Raw genomic sequence first — 21565 nt, forward strand, 5'->3', positions numbered from 1 at the left:
AAGTGGCAGTCACTCATATGACCTGGGAGAGGGGGAGGACATTTGGTATTTTGTGGCTTGGACAATGTCCCTGTCATGTCTGTTCAGACATGATTATAGCGTGATCTTGTTTTTGTCTTGGTTCATCACAGTCACAGAGAGGCTTTGTGTGATATTAGTATTCTGTTAGATTGTTTATGTTCAATAGCATACCATGACCTAGCTGTGAGTTACAGGCCACCTCCTAGTGACACCAACACTGTGATTAGTGTCAGGTCAGCTACCAGCTATCAGGGGCTGCTTTTTCTCTTTCTTACAATTTAAGGAACTGCAATGAAGTCTCTTCCTGCAATGGAGGCCTGATCAAATGCCTTTCTCTTTGTAAACCTGTTTCCTCATTTTCAAACAGGGATTTTAATGGTACTGGCAATAAAGGGCACTTATGAAGATTTGATGAGATGTTGTAAATAAAGTGCTCAGCCACTGTTGTTATTGGGGAATGTGCAACAAGTACTTTGCCCTCTAAATATCAAGGTTCTGTGTTCTGACTGCAGATTACTGCTTCTGATCACAGAAGTGCAGACACAGAGGCAGGCCACCATTGTTTCGACCCCCGCTGGGTGAAGCAGCTTCCGGGAAATTTAAAAGGCCAGCCTCTGGGCTTTCTCCCCTTTTACCCCTTTTGGAAGCCAGACATTTATGGATTAGGACATTTGCAAGCAACCATACACACAGAATGTAGGGGAATTTAGAAAGTCATTGCATAAGTCCAGGGGAAAATGCAAACTCAGAAAAGATCTGAGATGACCCTAAACTTACACTTTGGGCTGATCCCCAGCACAGAGATACCTTAAAACGACAACAACTACCAGCAAGCCCTGGGGAGAGGGGGATATATGATATCCAGAGTTACCACATTATAAGATTCAAATGTCCATTTGAAACAAAAAAAAAAAGTCATAAGGCATTAAAGAAACAGAAAAGTATAGCCCATTCAAAGAAAAAATTATCCCCAAGGAAGCCCAGGTGGCAGACTACTAGACAAAGACTTAAACAATAGTCTTAAAATGTTAAAAGAGCTTAAGAAGACATGGTGAAAAACAGGACAATGATGTATGAACAAAATGAGAATATCAATAGGGAGATCGAAAATATTAAAAATAGAAATTCTGGAGCTGAATAATACAATTACTGAGATGAAAAATTCATTCGAGGAGTTCAAAACAGATGTGAGGAGGCAGAAGACAAAATCAGTGAACTTGAAGATAGGACAACTGCCAGTATTGAGTCTGAGGAATAGAAGGGAAGAAGATTGAAGAAGAGTGAACAGAACCTCAGGGACCTATGAAACACCATCAGGGAGACCAACATATGTATTGTTGGAGTCCCAGAAGAAGACAGAGAGAAAGCTACTACAAAACTACATTTGAAGAAATATTGGCCAGAAACCTCCCAAGTTTTAAGAAAGACATGAATCTATAAATCAAAGAAGCTCACCAAACTTCAACAGCATTAACCTCAAAAGACGCACGCCAAGACACATTGTAACCAAACTGGCAAAAGCCAAAGAGAAAGAGACAATCTTGAAAGTAGCAAAAGAGAAGCAACTTGTTACATAAAGTGGTTCCCAGTAAGAGTTTCAGCTGATTTCTTGTCAGAAACCCTGGAGGCCAGAAGGCAATGGGTTGAAATATTCAAAGTTCTGAGAGAAAAGAATTTTTTTTTCAACCAGGAATTCTATAAGTAGCAAAATCATCCTTCAACAATGAGAGGAAAATTAAAGCATGCCCAGATAAGCAAAAGCTGAGAGATGTTGTTGCCATTAGATCTGCCCTAAAAGAAATGATAAAGGGAGTCCTCCTAATGGAAATGAAAGGATGCTGGACAGTAACCAGAAGCTATAGGAAGAAATAGAGCTCTGCAGCAGAGGTAAATACATGGGCAATTATTAAAGCTAATATTATTATATTCAAATCCACTTTTAATTGTCTACATGACTTAGAAGAAAATCCATAAAAATAATGATTAATCTTTGCTATTGGGAAAACACTTTATGAAGATGTCACTTGAGACACCAATAATGGAAGGAGGTGATAGAGATGTACAGGAGCCCAGTTTTTATATGATATTGAAGTTAATTAAGCTGGTATAAATTCAAACTGAAGTGTTATAACTTCAGGAGATTTTATATGTAATGTAATTCCCAGGGTTACCACAAAGAAAATTGCCATAGGATATATATATAATTGGAAATGAGAAGGGAGTCAAAACATTTTACTGTAAAAACATGAACTAAACACAGAATAAGGCAGTAATGGAGTAAATGAAAGGCACAAAGAGAAGGCTTTGAGGCATATAGAAAATAAATAGCAAAGTGGCAAAAATAAGTCCCTCCTCATCAGTAATTACTTTAAGTCAAAAGATGGGAGATTGGTGGAATAGATAAAGAAAACATGATCCAACCATAGGCTGTCTACAAGAGACTCGCTTTAGACTCAAAGACACAAACAGGATGAAAGTGAAAGGATAGAAAAGAATATTCCATGCAAATCATAACCAAAAGAGAGCTGGAATGGCTATGTTAATATCAGACAAATTGAAAATAGGTTTCAAGAGACAAAGAAAGACAGTATCTATTAATAACAGTTTCAGCACAGCAAGAAACCATAACCTATACATTTATGTACCTTAAAATATGAACCAAATGTGAACAGAACTGCACAGAGAAATGGACAGTTCTACAATAATTGTTGGAGGCTTCAATATTCCGCTTTCAATAATGGATAGAACAAACAAGTAGTAGGTAAGGAATAAAAGACTTGAACAACACAATAAAACAACTAGCACTGACAGACATATACAGAACACTCTACCCAACAACAAATACAAGTATGCATGAGTCATTTTCCAGGATATACCATGTGTTAGGCCACCAACTAAATCTCAGCAGATTAAAAAAAAAAAAAATAGGTATCATACAAACCATCTTCTCTGGTCACAGTGAGCTTAAGTAAGAAATCAATAACAGAAAGAAAAACAGAAAATTTACAACTGTGGAAAATAAACACTCTAAAACAGTGAGTCAAAAGAAATCACAAGGGAAATTAGAAAATACTTAGAGATAAATTAAAATGCAATATACCAAAACTTAAACTAGCAGAAGGAAGGAAATAATGAAAAGTAGACCAGAATGAAATAAAATAGAGATGTGGGGGGAAGAGAAACAATGAAACCAAAAGGTTTTTTTTTTTTTAATATCAACAAAAATGACAAACCTTTGGCTAGACTGATAAAACAAAAGATAGAAGAAACAAATAACTGAAATCAGAAATGAAAGTGAGGACACTACTACTGACCCTACAGAAATAAAAAGAATTACAAGAGAATACTAGGAATAACTATCTGCCAAGAAATTAGATAACCTAGAAGAAATGGACAAATTCCTTGAAACATACATCTACCTAAACTAACTCACAAAGAAACAGAAAATCTCAACAGACCTATAATAAGTAAAGAGACTGAATCAGTGATCTAAAACCTCCCAGCAAAGAAAAGCCAGGGACAGATGATTTCACAGATTAACAAAACATTTAAAGAAGAATTAACATCAATCCTTCTCGAATTCTTCCAAAAAATTGAAGGGGGGGGGGGGGAAACACTTCATAACTCATTCTATGTAGCCAACATTACCCTGATACCAAAGCCAGACAAAGACATGATAAGAAAAGAAAATTACAGTTCATTGTCCCTTATGAATATAGATGCAAAAATCACAAGAAAATATTAGCAATGCAAAACCAACAGCATATTAAAAGATACTAACTAGAATTTATCCAAGAATGTAAGGGGGGTGGTTCAACATAAGAAAACTAATCAAAGTAATATATCACATTAATAGAATGAAAGGAAAAGAAACACATGATTATCTCGATGGAGAAAAGGCATTTGACAAAATCAAATAAACTCTGTTGACAAAAACCCTCTGAAAACTAAGAATAGAGGGAAAATTCTCAACCTGATAAAGAGTATTATGGAAATCCACAGCTACATCATACTCAATGGTGAAAGATTGAATATTTTCCTTCTAAGGTCAAGAACAAGACAAGCATGCCTACTTTCACTGCTTCTATTCAATACCAGGAACCCTAACATAGCAATCAGACAAGAAAAAGAAGTAAAAAGCATTCAAATTGGAGAGAGATAAAATTACCCCTAGTCACAAATGACATGATCCTGTATATAAAAAGTCCAAGAGAATGCACAAGAAAGCCACCAGAGTTAATAAATAAATGAATTCAAGAAACTTTCAAGGTATAAGACTAACACAAAAGTCAGTTGTGTTTCAATACAACAGCATTAAACAACCAAAGAGGAAATAAAAAAACAATTCCATTTAATTTACAGTAGCATCTAAAAGAATTGAATAATTAAGATAAATCTAATCAAGGAAGTGAGAGGTACCTGGGTGACTTACTTAGTTGAGCGTCTGACTCTTGTTTCAGTTCAGGTCATGACCCCAGGGTCGTGGGATCGAGCCCCATGTTGGGCTCTGCACCGAACATGGAGCCTGCTTAAGATCCTCTCTCTCTTCTCTCTCTGCTCCTCTCCTCCACTTGTGTGCGGCACACCTGCTCTCTCTATCAAATTAAAAAAAAAAAGAAAAAGGAGGTGAAAGACTTGGAAGCTGAAACTATAAAAGATTGTTGAAAGAAGTTAAAGAATATCTAAAGAAATGGAAAGACATTCAGTGTTCATAGATGGGAAGACTTAACATGTCAATACTACCCAGAGTGATCTACAGATTCAATGCAATGCCTATCGAAGTTCCAACAGCCTATTTCAAAGAAATAGAAGCAAATCTTCAAATTCATATGGAATTGCCCTGAACCTGAATAGCCAAAACAACCTTGGGGAGAAAAAGAACAAAGTCAGAGGACTCACACTTCAAATCTTACTACAAACTACAGAAATTGAAACAGTATGGTACTGTCATAAGGGCAGATATAGAGACCAATGGAATAGAACAGAGAACCCAGAAATAAACCCTCATATATGTGGTCAATTGAGTTTTGACAAAGGTGCCCAAATCATTCAACAGTTAAAGGACAGTCTTTTCCACAAATGGTGCTGGGAAAACTGGATGACCACATGCAGAAGAATGAAGTTGGGACTCTTACCTTGTACCATGTACAAAAATTAATTCAAAATACATCAAAGATCTAACTTAAGAGCCGAAACTATAAAACTCTTAGAAGAAAATATTGGGAAAAATATTCATGACCTTGGATTTGGCAACAATTTCATGGATATGACACCAAAAGCGTAGGCGACAAAAGAAAAAAAAACAGATAAACAGAACTGCATCAAATTAAGAACCTTTGTTAAGAACTTAATAGTAAGAAAGAACTGTTAAGAAAGTGAAAAGACAACCTACAGAATGGGGGAAATATTTGCAGATTATATATCTGGCGAGGGATTGATATTTAGAATATAGAAAGAATTTCAACTCAACAACAACAACACAACCCAATTCAAAAATGGGTAAATATTTGAACAGACATTTCTCCAAAGAAGATGTACATGAAAAGGTGCTCATCATCCCTAGTCATTAGGGAAATGGAAAGCAAAACTATGATGAGATGCCACTTCACACCAACTAGTATGGCTATAATCGGGAAGATGGGAAATAATAAATGTCAGTGAGGCCGTGGAGAGGTTGGAACCATCCTGGGTTAGTGGTGGGAATGTAAAAGGAGCAGCTGATGTGATCTTGGCAGTTACTCAAGATTAGGAACTACCATATGACCTAGCAATCCTACTCCTGGATATATATCCTAATGAACTGAAAGCAGGTCTCTATATACCAATGTTCACAGCAGCATTAGGTACAATAATCAAAAGGTGGAAAAGAACACAAGGGTCTAACAATAGATAAGTGGACACACAAAATGTGGCATACATTGGATACTTGAAATGGAAGCCACAACATGGAAGGAAATTTTCGGTGTGATATATCCTATGAATCGACAGACCTTGAAAACATTATGCTTAGTGAATAAGCCAGACATAGAAGGACAAATGTTGTGTGATTCCACTTACATGAGTTACTCAGAATAGACGAGTTTGACAAAGAAAGTAGAGAAAAGGTTACCAGGGGTTGGGGGCAGGTAGGAATGGGGAGTTATGGTTGAATTGATAGTGTATTGGGGATGATGCAAAAAGGGTATAGATAGTGGCGATGAGAAGGTAAACGCTATGAATGTAATTAATGCCACTGAACTGGACACTTACAAATAGGTTGGGGCACCTCGGTGGCTCTTGATTTTGGCTCAGGTCATGGTCTCTCCATTGGTGGGATCAAGGCCTATGTCGGGCTCCTTGCTGACAGCAAAGGAGCCTGCTTGGGATTCTCTCCCTCTCTCTCTCTCTCGCTCTCAAAATAAACAACTAAACTTTAAAAAATAAATGCAAATGGCTAAAATGGTATGTATATTTTATCACAGATACACAAACAATAAAGAGGCGAGGGAGGGTTGAAATTTTATAAGAAATGACCTTTCTGTAGAGCCGTAAAGGAGGCGGAAAGTCAAGTGGCCATCTGCAGGAAGGGGGTTCGGCCAGAGGGAGTAGTACAACAGGTCTGAGTGGGAGTGGGAGAGACACATTCCAGTATCGGGCGGGAGCCCGTGTGGCTGGAGTTGAGTGAGCCTGGAGGAGAGTGGAAGGAGGGGAGGCCAGAGAGAGCTCAGGCCGCGGTAAGTATTTTAGTTTCTTCTGGGAAGGGGAGCCACAGCAAGTTTTTGAACAGCTGTACGTGATCCGACTTGAATTTTAACAGGATGCAGTGGAACAAAACATCCGAGGCCACTGCACCGGCCACCGGCCAGCCAGTGGCCAGTTCGCTACCTCCAGGGAGTCTGTCGAGTAAGCGCCTAGTGCTCCCCAGGAGGCGCTTCCCCGAGCCGCCTTCGGGGGGCAGAAGAGCCGCGCTGAACGCCTCGCGTTCGGGTGCCTCGACACACCCCACCCTCGGGCGCAGGTGGCCCAGACCCTGGGAATCCTTACGCCGAAACCTATCCGTAGTTGCGCGCTTCCGCTCGGCCCTTTAAGAGCGAGCGTGTCCGGAGGCCTAACCTGGGGCGATGGCTGCCCGGGGACTGAACCGCGACTTGGGAAGGGAGGCGGAGAAAACTTCCCAAAAAGAATTCCAACTTTTCCTGGGCCTGATTCCCCTCGGGCGTCCCTAAGAGCGCACAGCTTCCTTTCCGGAAACTTCACTCGGTTCTTTCAATTATCTAAGTGGAGGGCACAACAGGCCTGCAACGCCTCCGTTCTCCCAGGACGGGAGCCTCCCCCAGCCCAAAGCTCGCTAAGACTCGCCCCTCCCCGCAGGGTGTACCTAGGCGGGTCCATCGCCAGCCGGGCAGAGGGGTGTAGGCAGAGAGGGAACAGGTGCAGGGAGGGACCCGCCCCCCTCAACAGGTGAATCACCCCAGTTAAGCGTCGGTTCTCGTGAGTTACACTCTGCGCGGCTTCGCCAGGGCAGGAGAGGGCCGGACAGGACCCCCAGTCCGCAGGCGCCCTCCCGGCGGGCTGGTCACTTGGTTCCGACCCTCGGGGCCGGAGCGTACCTGGGTCAGCCCACTTCCGGGGAGGGAGGTGGAGGAGCCCCTCCCCACCGCCCACCCCCTGGCCCAGCCCTCTGCTCTCACCCAGTGTACCTGGGCTAATCCATTCCCCAGAGCGCGCAGGGGGTGGAGTGGCTCGGGGAGCCACAGTGGGTCCGGCGAGTTTCTCCCCGAAAGCTGGAGCGTGCCCCTCATCCACGTTATTTCCGCTAATTAAAGTCCTGGAACAGGGCAGGGTGGGCTTGGAATAGGGACAAGGAACGGAAGCGGGAAGGGGAGGAGCAAGCACCCCTCCCAGGCTTGGTGCGCGCCGCGCCCCCTACCCTCTCGGTACCAAGAAGGGGACGCGCGGGCCAGACGCGCCCAGACGGCCGCGATGGCGCCAGTGGCTCGTGGGCTCTCCTGGGGGATGGGCCCTCACCTAGCCTTTCGGGGCTGGGGCGCGGTCGTCTTCGTGTGGCTTTTTCTCAGCACCTTGTGCACAGGTATGGAGAGCGGGGCCTCTGGTCGGCGGAGCGGCGGGACGGCACTGTAGAAGGGGGATGGATGGAGTTCTACACAGCCGAGCGGGCTGGGGAGCTGGGGGAGGGGGAGCGCCGAGACTAGGATCTCTGGATCCCCAGGGTCTCGGGAAATCTGGGTGCCAGGGTGAAGGGAATTCCCCATTCGAGCCAAGGAACGCTCCCCCGCCCTAGTTCAGAGATAGCAGGAAGTGAAACTCCCCGGACCGCGAATCCTGGAGCGGCAAGGAGAAGGGGACCTTTTGTGATGTCGGGGTGAAGGACCACCCGATCACTGGCAAAGGCCGGGATGGGGATTTGGGCGCACCCCAAGATTTCTAAGACTTGGGGTAACGGAGAGCGGACACTCGAGGGCTGGATCAGACGCCGCCTGGAGAAAGAGTTCAAGAAACAGAGCCCAGGCTTTGGGTGGATGTAAGACTAGGGACTCCCCAGGCCCCAGCCCCATCCATGTTGCCAAGTATCTGCTTAAGGGTCTGGTGGGATGGACTTACGGACTGGGTGTGAAACCATCTTCTGCTGGCAAGCTTTCACCTGGATCAGATGTTTGGGTGGGGATGTGGAGGGGACTTTGTCTTTACCCAAGCGCTTTTGTTGGTGTGTTCGTTTGAGATGGATTAGGGTCGGGTGAGGTGGGAGGCTGATGGAGACACTATGGGGGCTTTAGCTACTCCATGGCAAAAGAGTTCAATGAAACAACTCCAAAATTCCACTGCCCTCCCTCGCCCCCCAGTCACAAGACCCCATGGAACTTGGAACCTTTCTTTAGTGGTTGTTTTTGCAGTAGGGCCTTGAGTGCAGTGGCCTTGGGGTGGTCTTTGCGCCTTCCTGCTTAGGCCACAGAGAGAGGTCCTTCCCATGAGAGAATGGCTAAGGGAAGAGGGAGCCAAGGCCACACTCTAGGAAGAGGGATGGACAGGACGTTCCAAGAAATCTGGCTGTGTGACCTTGCACTTGCCACTTTAGCCCCGCGGGTCTAGGAAATGGGCATGATTATCTGAGCAGCCTCTCCGGTCCCAGGGATTAAGGAACAATGTGTGCTAGGGATTCTGTAAAACCATTACACTTGCAAGTGTCCCACTGGTGACCCGTGATGTTGCTCAGTCCTGAGGCACTTCCCTGAGCTCACAGAAGCCCTTGCTGACTCTCCCCTTGCCCTCAGCTCCTGCCAGCGCCATCCAGGTGACTGTGTCAGACCCCTACCACGTGGTGATCCTCTTCCAGCCTGTGACCCTGCCCTGCACCTACCAAGCCACCACGACTCCCACGGCACCCATTGTGATCTGGAAGTACAAGTCTTTCTGCCGGGACCGCGTCGCCGATGCCTTCTCCCCAGCCAGTGTGGACAACCAGCTCAATGCCCAACTGGCAGCCGGTAACCCAGGCTACAATCCCTACGTGGAGTGCCAGGACAGCATGCGCACTGTCAGGGTTGTAGCCACCAAGCAGGGCAATGCTGTGACCCTGGGAGACTACTACCAGGGCCGAAGGATCACCATCACAGGAAGTATGTTGGGCTGGGCAGGGCAGGGGACGGGGCGGGGCTTGCTTGGGTGGCGGTGTTGGCTCCCTTGTGCCCAACCTGGTGTCGCCCCCCCGGAAGCTCTTGAGCAGCAGTGTCTAAAAGGCTTGATGGAGGGAGGGATCCTTCCTTCCATCCATCCATTCATCCGTCTGTGCTTTATTTAACAACAAAGATTTATTGAGCACCTAACGTATACAGGTGCTGTTTGATGCTGGAAGTTCATCAAATCCTTTCCCTTGTGGAGACCACATTCCAGTGAGGGAGACCAATGAGATAACATGTAGTGTCAAGTGCTTGGAACATAAAATTGGGTAACGAAGAGAAGCAGCGGTTCTAGAATGATACTAATACCAGCAACAGTATGTAAAAATATATATAAGTATGTGCCAAGGCCCTCATCGGGTTTGTATGGATTAACTCATTTAGACCACACAGTAATTGTGTGAGATTCTATTGTCATTGTATAGAGGTCCAGAGAGGTAAAGCAGCTTACACGGGGTCACAGAGCTGCGATTCTAAGGCGGCCACTTTGGGTCTCATCTCCAAGCTTGTAATCCCTTTACTTGCCCAGGGTGGTCAGCAAAGGGCTCACCAAGGCAGTAACATGAGTAAGCTGACGGCGTGAGAGATTTTCATGGATAAAGCCTATGACTTGCCAGGCATCTTACATACTTTCTCCTATGCAGTCCTCGTGACCACATTTTACACTCTTGGCTTTGAGGCTCACAGAGGTTAGAGTGGCTGTCTAGACACACAGCTAAGAAGGGGCTGGAACTGGGATTTGAACCCAGGCAGACTTCAGAAGCCTGGTCTTTAACCATAATACTGCCAGCTAATAGGAAATGCCTTTTGGGACTAAGTAAGGAGCAGGTAGGAAGTCATCCATTCTTTCGGTATTTATCGAGCATCTGCTAAATGTTAGGTGCTGATGTAGGTGCTGTGGACGTAAGTGGCGATCAGGACGGCCAAGGTCTCTGTGCTCAAGGAGGTGACATTCTAGTGGGGTGAGACTGGCAGTGAACAAGCAGAGAAAGAGAATTTCAGGGAGTACTAAATGCTACAGAGCAAGCCAGCTAGGGCCACCTACTATATGGAATGAGTCAGCGGCGCACCCCTTAAGACGTTTAGTGAGTGTGATTTTCGAAGGACCAGACCCTAGGGGTGCCTGGGTGGCTCAGTCGGTTAAGCGTCCCACTTGGCCAGGTCATGATCTCACAGTTTGTGAGTTGGAGCCCCCCGCGTCGGGCTCTGTGCTGACAGCTTAGAGCCTGGAGCCTGCTTCGCATTCTGTCTCCCTCTCTCTCTGCCCCTCCCCAGCTCACACTCTGTCTCTGTCTCTCTCTCTCAAAAATAAATAAACATTAAAATAAGAGATAGAAGAACCAGACCCTAAAGAATCTAGGGGAAGGTGATGGGGCTGTAGTGGGGGAGGGATGAATGCTCAACCCATGTAATGGATTTACCCTTTCACTGTCTTAAATAAGGATTAGAGTTTTGATCTTGGGCATGGGGACAGAGCAGGGAAGGGAGCGTCCCTTTGCAGACCCCGAGAGACCAGGCAGGTCGTGGAGCACACTCCCTCGCTCTGTCTAGACCATGGACAGAAGGCAAGGTTCCAGAGACCCAGTCTGTCAGTCGCGCTTGGGGGAGGGACCCGAACAGCTTGCCCTGACTTTTCATGAGCATCCTGCTGTTCTTGAGGTCAAAGAGCTTCTTGGGGGTTCAACCTGTACAGGCCCCTCCCCTATAACCCAGGGCCGTCTCTGGCCTGAACCAGGCGTGACTACCCAGCAGCCCTGTCCGGATACCCCCAAACTGAGAGTGTCCTTGAAGGCTGGCTGGAATCACGCCTCCTCTGCTGAGGCTAAAACTCCAGAGTGACCCTCAGGCTCTCCTGGGGTAGACTCTTCTTGTTCCAGAGGCCTAAGGTGCCTTGACGCGGGGGTTTCAAGCCGCCTTGACGCGCTCTGTGTCGTGTTTGATACAGGCAGTAATGTGTAAATATCCATTGTGTGTATGTCCTCTCAGGAAATCTGGGAGCCGCGGGAGCTTCCTCCATTTCAGCTTTGAGGATGGAGAAAAGCGGACCCCCTTTTGGTGTTCCTAGGGCCACCAGCTGTCCAGGTTTTAACTGGAAGTTGTCCTTGGCAAACCATAATGGTGTGTCCCTCAGCTCAGGGTGCCTCTGGCTACCCCTCCATTCCTCCTTGCTTTGGGTGACGTGGAGCCCCGGGATGGGAGCCTTGTTTCTACCTCACCAGGCTGCCTGGGCACGTGTGCCCCCCCCCCCCCGCCCCCACCCAGTAGCACTAGAAAGCCCATGGGACCCCTGTGGTGAGGGCTGCTTCTGCCTGATGCAGATAAGGAACCAGAGGCCCAGAGATGTGGAGGAGGCCCTGCTCTGTTCTCAACTGGAGACCCAGCACCTCCTCCTGGCACCTAAAACAATGAGGGCAATGCCCAGCCCGAGTGATGTCAGGACCACACATAGACCGGGAACAGGGTGCGCCCTGGAGGAAGGAGGTGGGCCCGGGCCTTAGAATTGATCAAAAGCAGCTGGAAAGCCATATTTTGTGTGGGTTTTGAAAACGTTATACAGCCTCAAAGAAAACATTGAGCCTGGGATCCGGCCCAGAGGAGCCAGGGGATTTCAACTCCTGGCCTGTGAACTTTTGCTGTAGCCGGGGGTTCCCATCCACCTCTGCAGCACAGGGTAGGGACCCGCCCCTCAGCTCTGGTTTTGGAGACTTGGTTGGAGTCTGATTTAAGGACACAGGTGGGAAAATGATGGGCCGAGAGGGTGTTCCGGAGAATCAGGAAGATTTGGGAGCACGTAGTTCAGCGTTTTATGAGGATTCAGTGAGAATACATGGAAAGGGACCCAGCACAGAGGAAGAGCTCAATAATCAGTGGCTAGATGTGTGATTGTGGAGGGGAGTTGTGTCCTCTACTCCCTCACAGTTGCTCGGAAGGTCACCTTACGTGTAAGGCTTCCCTGGCCTCCCCTTAAATTTACACAACTCCCACCTCTGGCACTTTCCGTCTGCCTTCTCTGGTCAGGTTTCTCCATACTCCTTATCACCATCTGATACATGGTATATTTAAGTTTATTTGTCTTTCTTTCCCAGTTAGGATCTGAGCTCCGTCAAAGCGGGGATTTATATCTGCTGTATGTGGCAGTGGTTCTCAGACTTGTCGGTTGTAGGGCCTCTCCACTCTTAAATACTTCAAAGAACTTTGCTTTTATGACTAGCAAACAGAGTAGTTTAAAAAATATTTAAAATGACAATAACCAATTTGTTACAGGTTAATATAAATAACGTGCTTTTTTATGGAAAAAGAACCATATTTTCCAAACCCAAGCAAAAACCTTTAACGAAGAGTATGGCATTGTTTTAGTTTTATATTTTTGCACATCTCCTGCAAGTCTGCCCGAGCAGGAGAAGCTGGCTTCTCAGAGCTGCTGCTGCATTCAGTATACTGTGACAGCACAGGCTTTATAGCCTCTGGAAAACTTCCTGGCAACGCACGACAGATTGAGTGAGAAAGGCAGATAACACCTTAGTATTATTATGATGATAACTTTGACCTCAAGGACACCTCTGAAAAGATCTGGGGGAACCCCGGGGTCTGTAGATCGCACTTGGAGGACTGCCTTTCTAGCACGCCAGTCGCCTCAGGTATGTCCGGAACATAGGGTGCATTTGGTGATTATGTGTTGAATATTGAATGAGTGTATCAAGTGCCTATTTGAATACAGCCATGTGCCCAGAATGCTGGAACAGACAGCAGGTGCTAAGGAAGGTGGGCATGAAGAGGGAAGGGGTTCATTTCCCGGTCCTGGCCAAGGCCCCGTGCCAAGCACTGGGGACTCAGTAGTGGCCGAGACAGGCCGGGTTCTGCCTGCATGGAGCCCACATTCCCTTGGGCATGGGGTCACGGAGGGTCAGCCCCTGAGCTGGCTGATACAATTCAGCAGTCAGGTGGAGGTTACGCTTGCAGGATGGACCCGGCCCTGTGAGCGTCTGGGAACCCAGTGCCAGGCAGGTATGGGCCCAGCATCTTGGGGGACGGTGAGGAGGCCAGTGTGTCTGGAGTCTAGTGAGCAAAGGAGAACAGTGGGTTTGAGGCTGGTGTCGTAACCAGTGGCCAGATCTTGCCAAGGGCCTTGTGGGCTGGGGGTAAGGTGCTTGGAGGGGCGTAGGAGGACCTCGGCAGGAGGGTTTCCTATAGGCGCGAGGCCTTTTGAAAAAGGAAGAGGGATCAGCTCTTTCATTACTTCATCAGTGGACTGATGCCCTGCTGGGTCCCAAGTGGTGCAGACTGGGGCACACACTTCATGCCCTCGGGGCCCACATGAGGAAGGGCATTGGGTGTGCGGGTCAGGGAGGTAGGCAGGTCAGCAGGAGCCAGAGAGCCAGAGCAGCTGCAGAGAAAGCGGCCTGGACTCCTGGGGTGGGAGAGGGAGGTGCTCATTTCTGGCCTGTTCCTGTCTCCCATCCTCCAAGGGCCTCCTGGGGAGTCGCCCGGGGTCCCACCCCATCCCACGTGGGTGAATGGCCGAAGGGGTTTAACTAATTAGGGCCCGAGGAGTAGGGAGGAAACCGGATGTGCTGAAAGACTTTCATTACCACTGTAATTGACAGGCTCCTGGCCTGTGTGAGCGTCCCAAGCCCTGGGCCTGACCTGGAATGTGGGGCTGGTGACTTGGGAACTGGGGGCGGCCCTAGTGTCTCTCACAGCCACTCTTTCCCAGGCCTGGGTGGCTCCCAATTCCTGGAATCTGGCCTATTTCTCTGCCTCGCCACCCCAGCCTCCTGCCCCTGGGTCTATCCCAGGCACTATGGTGGTTCTTGTCGGGGGAGTCCCCTTTGCTGTGAGAGGTGGTAAGACAATGGCTATAAATCTGCAGCCCAGGCTCTGGAGTCAGACCATCCAGCTCCACCGCTGACGACTCTTATGACCTGGGTCAGATTAGGTGATCTCGCCAGACCTCTTTTCTCATCTACCGAACAGGAAAGGTAACAGGACCCACCTCACAGACTAGTTGAAATACCCCGTGTTAAGTAGTTACAACAGAGCCTAAAAAGTAGCACACCCTTGGTACGAGTCATTTACTGTTCCCGTGGTCCGTGTGTAGGCCTGCTCTCTTACCCTCTTCCTGACATGCTCTCGGGGAGGCCCCGATGCCCTCCCGAGGCTCCCTCACCTGTCTCCTGTTGCAGATGCTGACCTGACCTTTGACCAGACGGGTTGGGGGGACAGCGGTGTATATTACTGCTCCGTGGTCTCAGCGCAGGACCTCCAGGGGAACAACGAGGCCTATGCAGAGCTCATCGTTCTGGGTGAGTGGGCTTGGGCCCTGCGGGCCCGGGAAGGGGGTGGGAACCAGGACCGGGCCCCTTCTTCAGCCACTTGTGTATGTCTGCCGTCTGCCCTCCGCCCTCCAGCTCGCTCTCTGGACTCTGTCGCCTGCTTCGCTCTCCCCTCATGGCACCACCAGTCACTGGGGCTTCTCTTTGCCCTGCACCCCAGGCAGGGACCCCTCCCCACAACAATTCAGATAAGCCAGAGCCACACTGAGAGTGGAGAGCGCTGGGGATTCTACCTCTTCCTGGTCTCCGTTTTTAAAAATCTCGAAATTCTCAGAGTTAATTGGCAGTGAGTGAGGAGGGAAGGCGGTGTGTCTAACTGAGGGAAGGCTGGATCCTGCTGCCATGCGTGGAAGGGACGCTGCCATTAGCCAGATGCTCTGTTACCGGCCAACACATATAGTCATGTGTGGCGCGTGCTATATGTGAGGCATGTGCTATACGTGTGGCGCTGCTGGGCTGGACGTTGCCATCATCACACGTGTGATGCAAGGAAACGCATGTGTGAATGAGCACACACATGATGGGGGATGTGCTCCAGGGTGTTCAGATCACAGCAGAGCTCACGTGTGGGTGACCCAGAGAACGCTGGCCTTTGGTCAAATGCACATTCTACATCAGCATTTCCCAAAATGTAGTGTTAGGACCTGCTTAACGCATTAAACAACTATCGAGGCTCGCACAGAGTTTTTGTGGACGGTTTTGTGGATTATTACAAATTGAAAGCAGGAGGTTTTTTTAAGCATGAGGCACGTGGGCACCCGATCCATTATCCTCAAAGCGATGAGGTCATCGCCCGGCACGGAGCCTCTGGAAAACCCCTGCGCACCTGCGGGAGATGGGGTGCGAAAAAGGCAAATGATGGCATGGTGTCATTCTGAGAGTTGTAGCCTCGTGGGCAGGACCACACTTTGGGAACCGCTGGCTTGCGTGCTAGAACCTCCTCGTCGGGGCAGGTGGCACGGAGTATGTGAGGTCTGTTGGGGAGAGCTTTGTTGACACAGAGCTGGTGTGTGGGTGCCCCGGCGGTACGATGCTAGTGGGACACAGAGCAACCGGTGGCACCAGCTGGGCCATGGAATGTGCGTATGGGACAGAGTGTGAAATGAGACAGAACTCAGGGCCACGCTATGATTTTGATGGCCTGTTGGCACTTTTGCCTTCGTGGGCCTCTTCCTTAGTATTAAAAATACGTGTTTTATGATTGCATTGCTGTAAATTCATTATTATATATTCAGTGTTACTATATTTTTTTCTTCAGATTTTAAAATAAAATTAAAACATTTTCATGGGCCCTCGGGCACTGTGCCTCCTCTGCCTGATGGAACAGGACTGTCCCTGTCACATGACATGGAGCCCTTTGGGGCGATAGGACCCGTGTATGTGGAAAAGATGGAGTGCCCACACAGAGGTTGAACCTTCAGAACCACGGGACCCTTTGGGGCAAGAGAATTCCCCGTGGCATGAGAGAGTGGGTAAATTATGTGGTGGAAGCCTTCTGGAAAATAGCACTCAACTGGTGGGGGGCGCGTGGCAGGAACTGTGTGCCAGGACCCTCCTGGGCTACCAGCCCGTCTGCTTCAGGACACCTTCACCCTGATGAGCCTGGAGCTTGGCTTCAGGGTAGGGGCGGGCTGGGCTGGCCCCTGCCAGCATAATCTGTCTTTCTTTTGTCCCTCCAGGCAGGACCTCGGGGGTGGCAGAGCTCTTACCTGGTTTTCAGGCGGGGCCCATGGAAGGTACGGGGTGGCGCCCCCCCCCCCCCCGCCCCCGACACCACTTACCACTGCTAAGTATTCTCCCCCACCCTAAACACTGCTCTCTGTGGACCCCCACTAACCTCACCTGACTCCAACTCCGTGGCATCAGGTGACCTGGCCCTGGGATTTGGGGTGGGCTGGGCTGGCTGAGCAGGGGCCTGGGGTGCAGGCAGGGGGCTCCTGTTGACTGGTGCCTGCCTTACTCTTCTAGAGATGAGGATCTGGGCAGCTGACTCTCTGTCCCTTCTCTGAGGCTCCATCCTGTTCTTGCTCCAGCCAGGTCACCCCTCATTCTCTGCCTTCCCTGATGAGCCCAGTGCAAGCTCCCTAAATTCAGGACTGGCCTGGGTCGTAGAGGGCGGGCATCCCTCTGCTGCTGCGCCCCGGCGTCTGGCATGGAGAATCCAGCAGGGGGCTGCAACGTCCCCAGCAAGTTTCACAAACAGCTTCGCCCCACCCGTGACTCTGCACTGCCCCGCTGTGCCTGTGTCCGCATGTCCCCGTGTCCTCCCAGGCCTCCCGCTCACGGCCTTTTCTCCTCCCTCCGCAGACTGGCTATTTGTGGTCGTGGTCTGCTTGGCTGCCTTCCTCGTCTTCCTCCTCCTGGGCATCTGCTGGTGTCAGTGCTGCCCCCACACGTGCTGCTGTTATGTCAGGTGTCCCTGCTGCCCAGAGAAGTGCTGCTGTCCGGAGGCCTGTAAGTGCCCCTCACACGCCCACCCCTGCAGGCCTCTCTCCTGGCTTCCAGGGGAGGAGGCAGCCCTCTGCCTGCTTCCCAGGACACTGTCACTGTTCTGGAGGGTTTGAGCAACCTGGGACAAAGTGGGCCAAGGAGGATCTGCTGTCTTCAATGCTCATTTAGATTTCCACTTATTCGGAGTTGTTTGTTTTGAAAGCATAATTTATGCACATGGGTAAAAAAAAAAAAAAAAAAAAAGGATTCAAACAGTGCAAAATGCCATTCACTGGGAAGAAAAGCTGCCTTGAAAAACAAAACCTGCAATGAAAAAGTAAGACACCAGACAAGGTTTACAGCACTGTATAATTTACAAAATTTTAAAAGCCCACGTCCACAAAAGCACTCTGGGATTGACGCGGATGCCGTGTTTAAGGCCATCTCTAGCACATCAGAGTAGGTATGGCTGGGGACGGGAGGGGCAAGAGCAAACAAAACAGGAAGGGGGAGGCAAAGAGAGGGAGTCTCCCTCTTGCCACTGGCCCAGCTCCTCTCCTCAGAGACGTGAGCGCTGCCAGTTCCTTCTAGAGCGTCCAGGTACGGCGGTGCCCCTCCGCACTTCACGGTGAAGTGGCAGGCAGCTGTTGTGGGCTTAGGCAGGTGGAGATGTAAGGTCTGGCTGGACAGGTCACCCGCTAGGAAGCCTAATGAGCCACCTCCCCATGTGTGTCCGGTACTTAGCGCGGGGCTCAGCCTACAGAAAACGTTCCTCACCCACTAGCTGTCGGACATGTTGCTGTCAGCACTGGTAATGACTAAGGGCCAGGAAGCACCTTGGAGCCCTGGCAGTGACACTGTGTGACCTCACACAAGCAGCGCCCACTCTCCCGGACGGTTTCCTTCTTTGCCAGGTCCCCGCAGAAGGTGTTTGAACATGAAGGGAAGAGTGCGTGTGAGCACCCAGCACAGGGCTGTGGCTCAATCCACACTGGCTAATTTTATGACATTGAACTCGGCAGTGAGCAACCCGGTTCCTCAAAGTATTGCTGCCCTGAGGAAAATCCGCTGCTCTCTGGAGGCTGCTGGCCATCCTGTTTCTCTTGTCATTTTTAGTTGAGAGCTTCGTATTCAGGCAGGGGGTGTTAGCCGACATCACAGGTGATGAGAGATGCCCCCAACCCCCCCTGCCGGGGCTGCATCCAGGTTTGCAATTACCCCACTAACTAAGGCTGGGGCCACAATGGCAAATGCCTGTCCCAGGCCATGTTCTTTCCATCCTGAGACCCTGATACCTCAGAGAACCCATGAAATCATTGCCAGGGGCCCCGTTCCTTTGGTCCACAACTCCTAGCTAGTAAGAAGTCGGTCCAGTTCCCACGGTTAGTTAGGGAACTGCCAGATCACCTGAGCTACCGAGGGGCTTCTCCTGGAGGTGCTGAGTGCTGAGCTTTCTGCTTCCAAACTGAATCAGAGGAGGGAGCTTTCTGTGCCTCCCATTTCCCTGTCCCAATCCCAGGGAGGAAGCAGCCTCCTGGGGCCCAGTGACTCTGACACAAGAGCAGCCACCAGAACTCAGCCTCTTGCCTGGGGAGGAAGGCAGCAAAGAGGATGTGCCCTTGAGCTGTCCAGCCTAGAATCAGGCGGGGGTAGGGTGGGAGTAGATGTGGCCCTCGGCCACTGGAGGAGGTACTTGGTTCGCTGCTTGGCTGAGGCAAGTGAACGCTGAGGCTCCCATGCTCTTGCCTCAGACTGATTCCCATTGCATGTGGGCCTGGAGGACCCAGCAGCCATGCGAGGGGAGTGGGCATGGGATTCCTCCCCAGATGATGCATTTTCTGGAATGGTCAAGGGAATACTTGAATCCAGCTAGAGAATCTAGCACATGGGCTTTACCTACAGGGGCTCCTTTGCACCCTACTGGTCTGTAAGGACACAGGCCCAGGGTGGCCACATCTCCTGACAAGGTGGTTAGAGAGCTGGGATTTTAAGTAAAACCTTGTCAAATGTTGGCAAACCATCATATAAACATGCTGGCTTGCCAGATGGGGGCCCCCCATCTGGTAGCACATGCTACCAGTGCACACCCCCTGCCCAAAACCTTTGTGAAGAAACACAAAGGTGGTATGGATTCAACGATGATGTCCTGAGTCTCAGGGACGCTGCAGAAACCAATCCAAGTGCCTAGGGAAGCCCCATGGCTGGGGGATCGGGAAGAAGGTCCAGGCATATGTTCCTCCAGACCCTCTAACACAGCAAAAAGCGGCATGGTTCCTGGCCACCTTCTCATCTTGTGTGTCCTTCCCAGTGTATGCTGCTGGCAAAGCCGCCACCTCAGGCGTCCCAAGCATCTACGCCCCAAGCACCTATGCTCACCTCTCCCCTGCCAAGACCCCGCCCCCACCAGCCATGATTCCCATGGGCCCCATCTACAATGGGTACCCTGGAGACTTCGACAGGAATAGCTCAGGTGAGGCCTGGGGGAGCCAGGGCAGGGGGTAGGCTGGACATTTGGGTCCTAAGGGGTCTGGGGCTGGAAGAAAGAGGGGATTGGAGGCAGGGGAGAGGAGGCTGGATATGGGTTGCTCCAGGTAGACAGCCACTGACAGTCATCTCCCTCAGTTGGTGGCCACAGCTCCCAGGTACCCCTGCTTCGTGACACAGACAGCAGTGTGACCTCTGGTAAGAACCAACTGTTAAAAGATCGGACATGCCTTTAGGGGAGGGAGCTGGGTCTACATCTGCTCTTCTAAACTGATCACCTCCATCTCCTGCCCTTAGAAGTCCGCAGTGGCTACAGAATTCAGGCCAGCCAGCAGGACGACTCCATGCGGGTCCTGTACTACATGGAAAAAGAGCTGGCCAACTTTGACCCTTCTCGACCTGGTGCCCCCAATGGCCGCGTAGAGCGGGGTGAGTGGGAGCCTTGGGGTTTGAGGGGTTCCTGAGTGGGGAGGGAGAACCAAGTCTCCCTGACACCTGCCCTGTGTATGCTTGTGGCAAATCCTGGGCACAGTCCCTCCTTCCCTGCCACAGCCACAGCCACAGCGAGAAGTGTACGGGACCCTGCATGTCAATACTTAAAAAGATGAGAAGTTTAGGGTCTTCTAGAAAGTGTATGAGCCAAGTGGGTGACACTGCTGGGCCCTGGAGTTCCTGACCTCCCAGCAGTCAGTGACACACCCCCACCCCCACTTCCCTACAGCCATGAGTGAAGTCACCTCCCTCCATGAGGACGACTGGAGATCCCGGCCATCCCGGGGTCCTGCCCTTACCCCAATCCGAGATGAAGAATGGAGTCACCACTCCCCTCACAGTCCCAGGCGGTGGGAGCAAGAGGCCCCCACGGAGCGGCCAGGGAGTGGCTGGGGGGCCGGGCGGCCCCGTGCACGATCTGTGGATGCTCTGGATGACCTTACCCGGCCAAGCTCTGCTGAATCTGGGAGGAGGTCTCCCCCAAGTAGGGGGAGGAGAGGCCAAGCGTATGGACCTCCCAGAAGCCGAAGCCGGGATGATCTCTATGACCAAGATGACCCAAGGGAATTTCCACACTCCCGGGATCCCCACTATGATGACTTCAGGTCTAGAGACCGCCCTTATGCTGACCCTAGGTCCCGCTACCACCGCTCCCGGGAGCCTCGGGAAGATAGCTCCAGGTCTGGGGACCCCCAATATGATGGGCGGCTATTGGAAGAGGCCTTGAGGAAAAAGGGGCCAGCTGAGAGGAGGAGGCCTTACAGGGAGGAAGATGAGGAGGCCTACTACCCTCCAGCGCCTCCCCCTTACTCTGAGACCGACTCCCAGGCTTCACGGGAGAGGAGGCTTAAGAAGGTGAGTGAACAGCCCTCCCTGGCTTTAAGACCCTTCCTGGACTTTCCTCCAGAGTCCCCAGCTCACACCCTCTTTTTTTCTCCCTTGCAGAACTTGGCCCTGAGTCGAGAAAGTTTAGTCGTCTGATCTCACGTTTTGTATGTACCTTTTGTACTGTTTTGTTTTGTTTTGTTTTTTGTTTTTTAATTCGAGGGAGTATTGATTATCTTGCCCTCCTAAGTCTAATAAAACTTATCGTTACAAGGCCTGTGTCTAGAGGGAAGTGTTTGTTTTGCT

The 21565-nt window shown here is 50.0% G+C and overlaps 1 protein-coding gene across 2 annotated transcripts; it reads left to right on the forward strand.

Annotated features, from left to right (window-relative positions):
* The first annotated feature begins 7740 nt into the window (after positions 1 to 7740).
* LSR (lipolysis stimulated lipoprotein receptor) lies at positions 7741 to 21534 on the forward strand. Of its 2 annotated transcripts, XM_027044620.2 has the most exons (10): positions 7741 to 8092; positions 9291 to 9635; positions 14879 to 14998; positions 16708 to 16764; positions 17336 to 17482; positions 19767 to 19928; positions 20081 to 20140; positions 20240 to 20371; positions 20664 to 21289; positions 21380 to 21534. In XM_027044620.2, exons 1-10 carry the CDS (start codon positions 7984 to 7986, stop codon positions 21413 to 21415), a joined length of 1794 nt encoding a protein of 597 aa, XP_026900421.2. In that variant the 5' UTR covers positions 7741 to 7983; the 3' UTR covers positions 21416 to 21534. The 2 variants fall into 2 exon arrangements, with proteins under 2 accessions (XP_026900421.2, XP_053066769.1); XM_053210794.1 differs by lacking the exon at positions 16708 to 16764 and having other exon boundaries at positions 7745 to 8092.
* The last annotated feature ends 31 nt before the right edge of the window (positions 21535 to 21565 follow it).

The sequence above is a fragment of the Acinonyx jubatus genome, chromosome E2 (assembly GCF_027475565.1).
Source record: "Acinonyx jubatus isolate Ajub_Pintada_27869175 chromosome E2, VMU_Ajub_asm_v1.0, whole genome shotgun sequence".
In the NCBI taxonomy this organism is placed as follows: Eukaryota; Metazoa; Chordata; class Mammalia; order Carnivora; family Felidae; genus Acinonyx; species Acinonyx jubatus.

Bases quoted from the DNA above. Each gene is read 5' to 3' on its own strand.
- LSR (XM_027044620.2), top strand. From the start codon at position 7,984: ATGGCGCCAGTGGCTCGTGGGCTCTCCTGGGGGATGGGCCCTCACCTA. The intron at 17,483-19,766 runs GTAAGTGCCCCT...TGTCCTTCCCAG, and splicing joins GTGCTGCTGTCCGGAGGCCT to TGTATGCTGCTGGCAAAGCC. The intron at 19,929-20,080 runs GTGAGGCCTGGG...CATCTCCCTCAG, and splicing joins CTTCGACAGGAATAGCTCAG to TTGGTGGCCACAGCTCCCAG.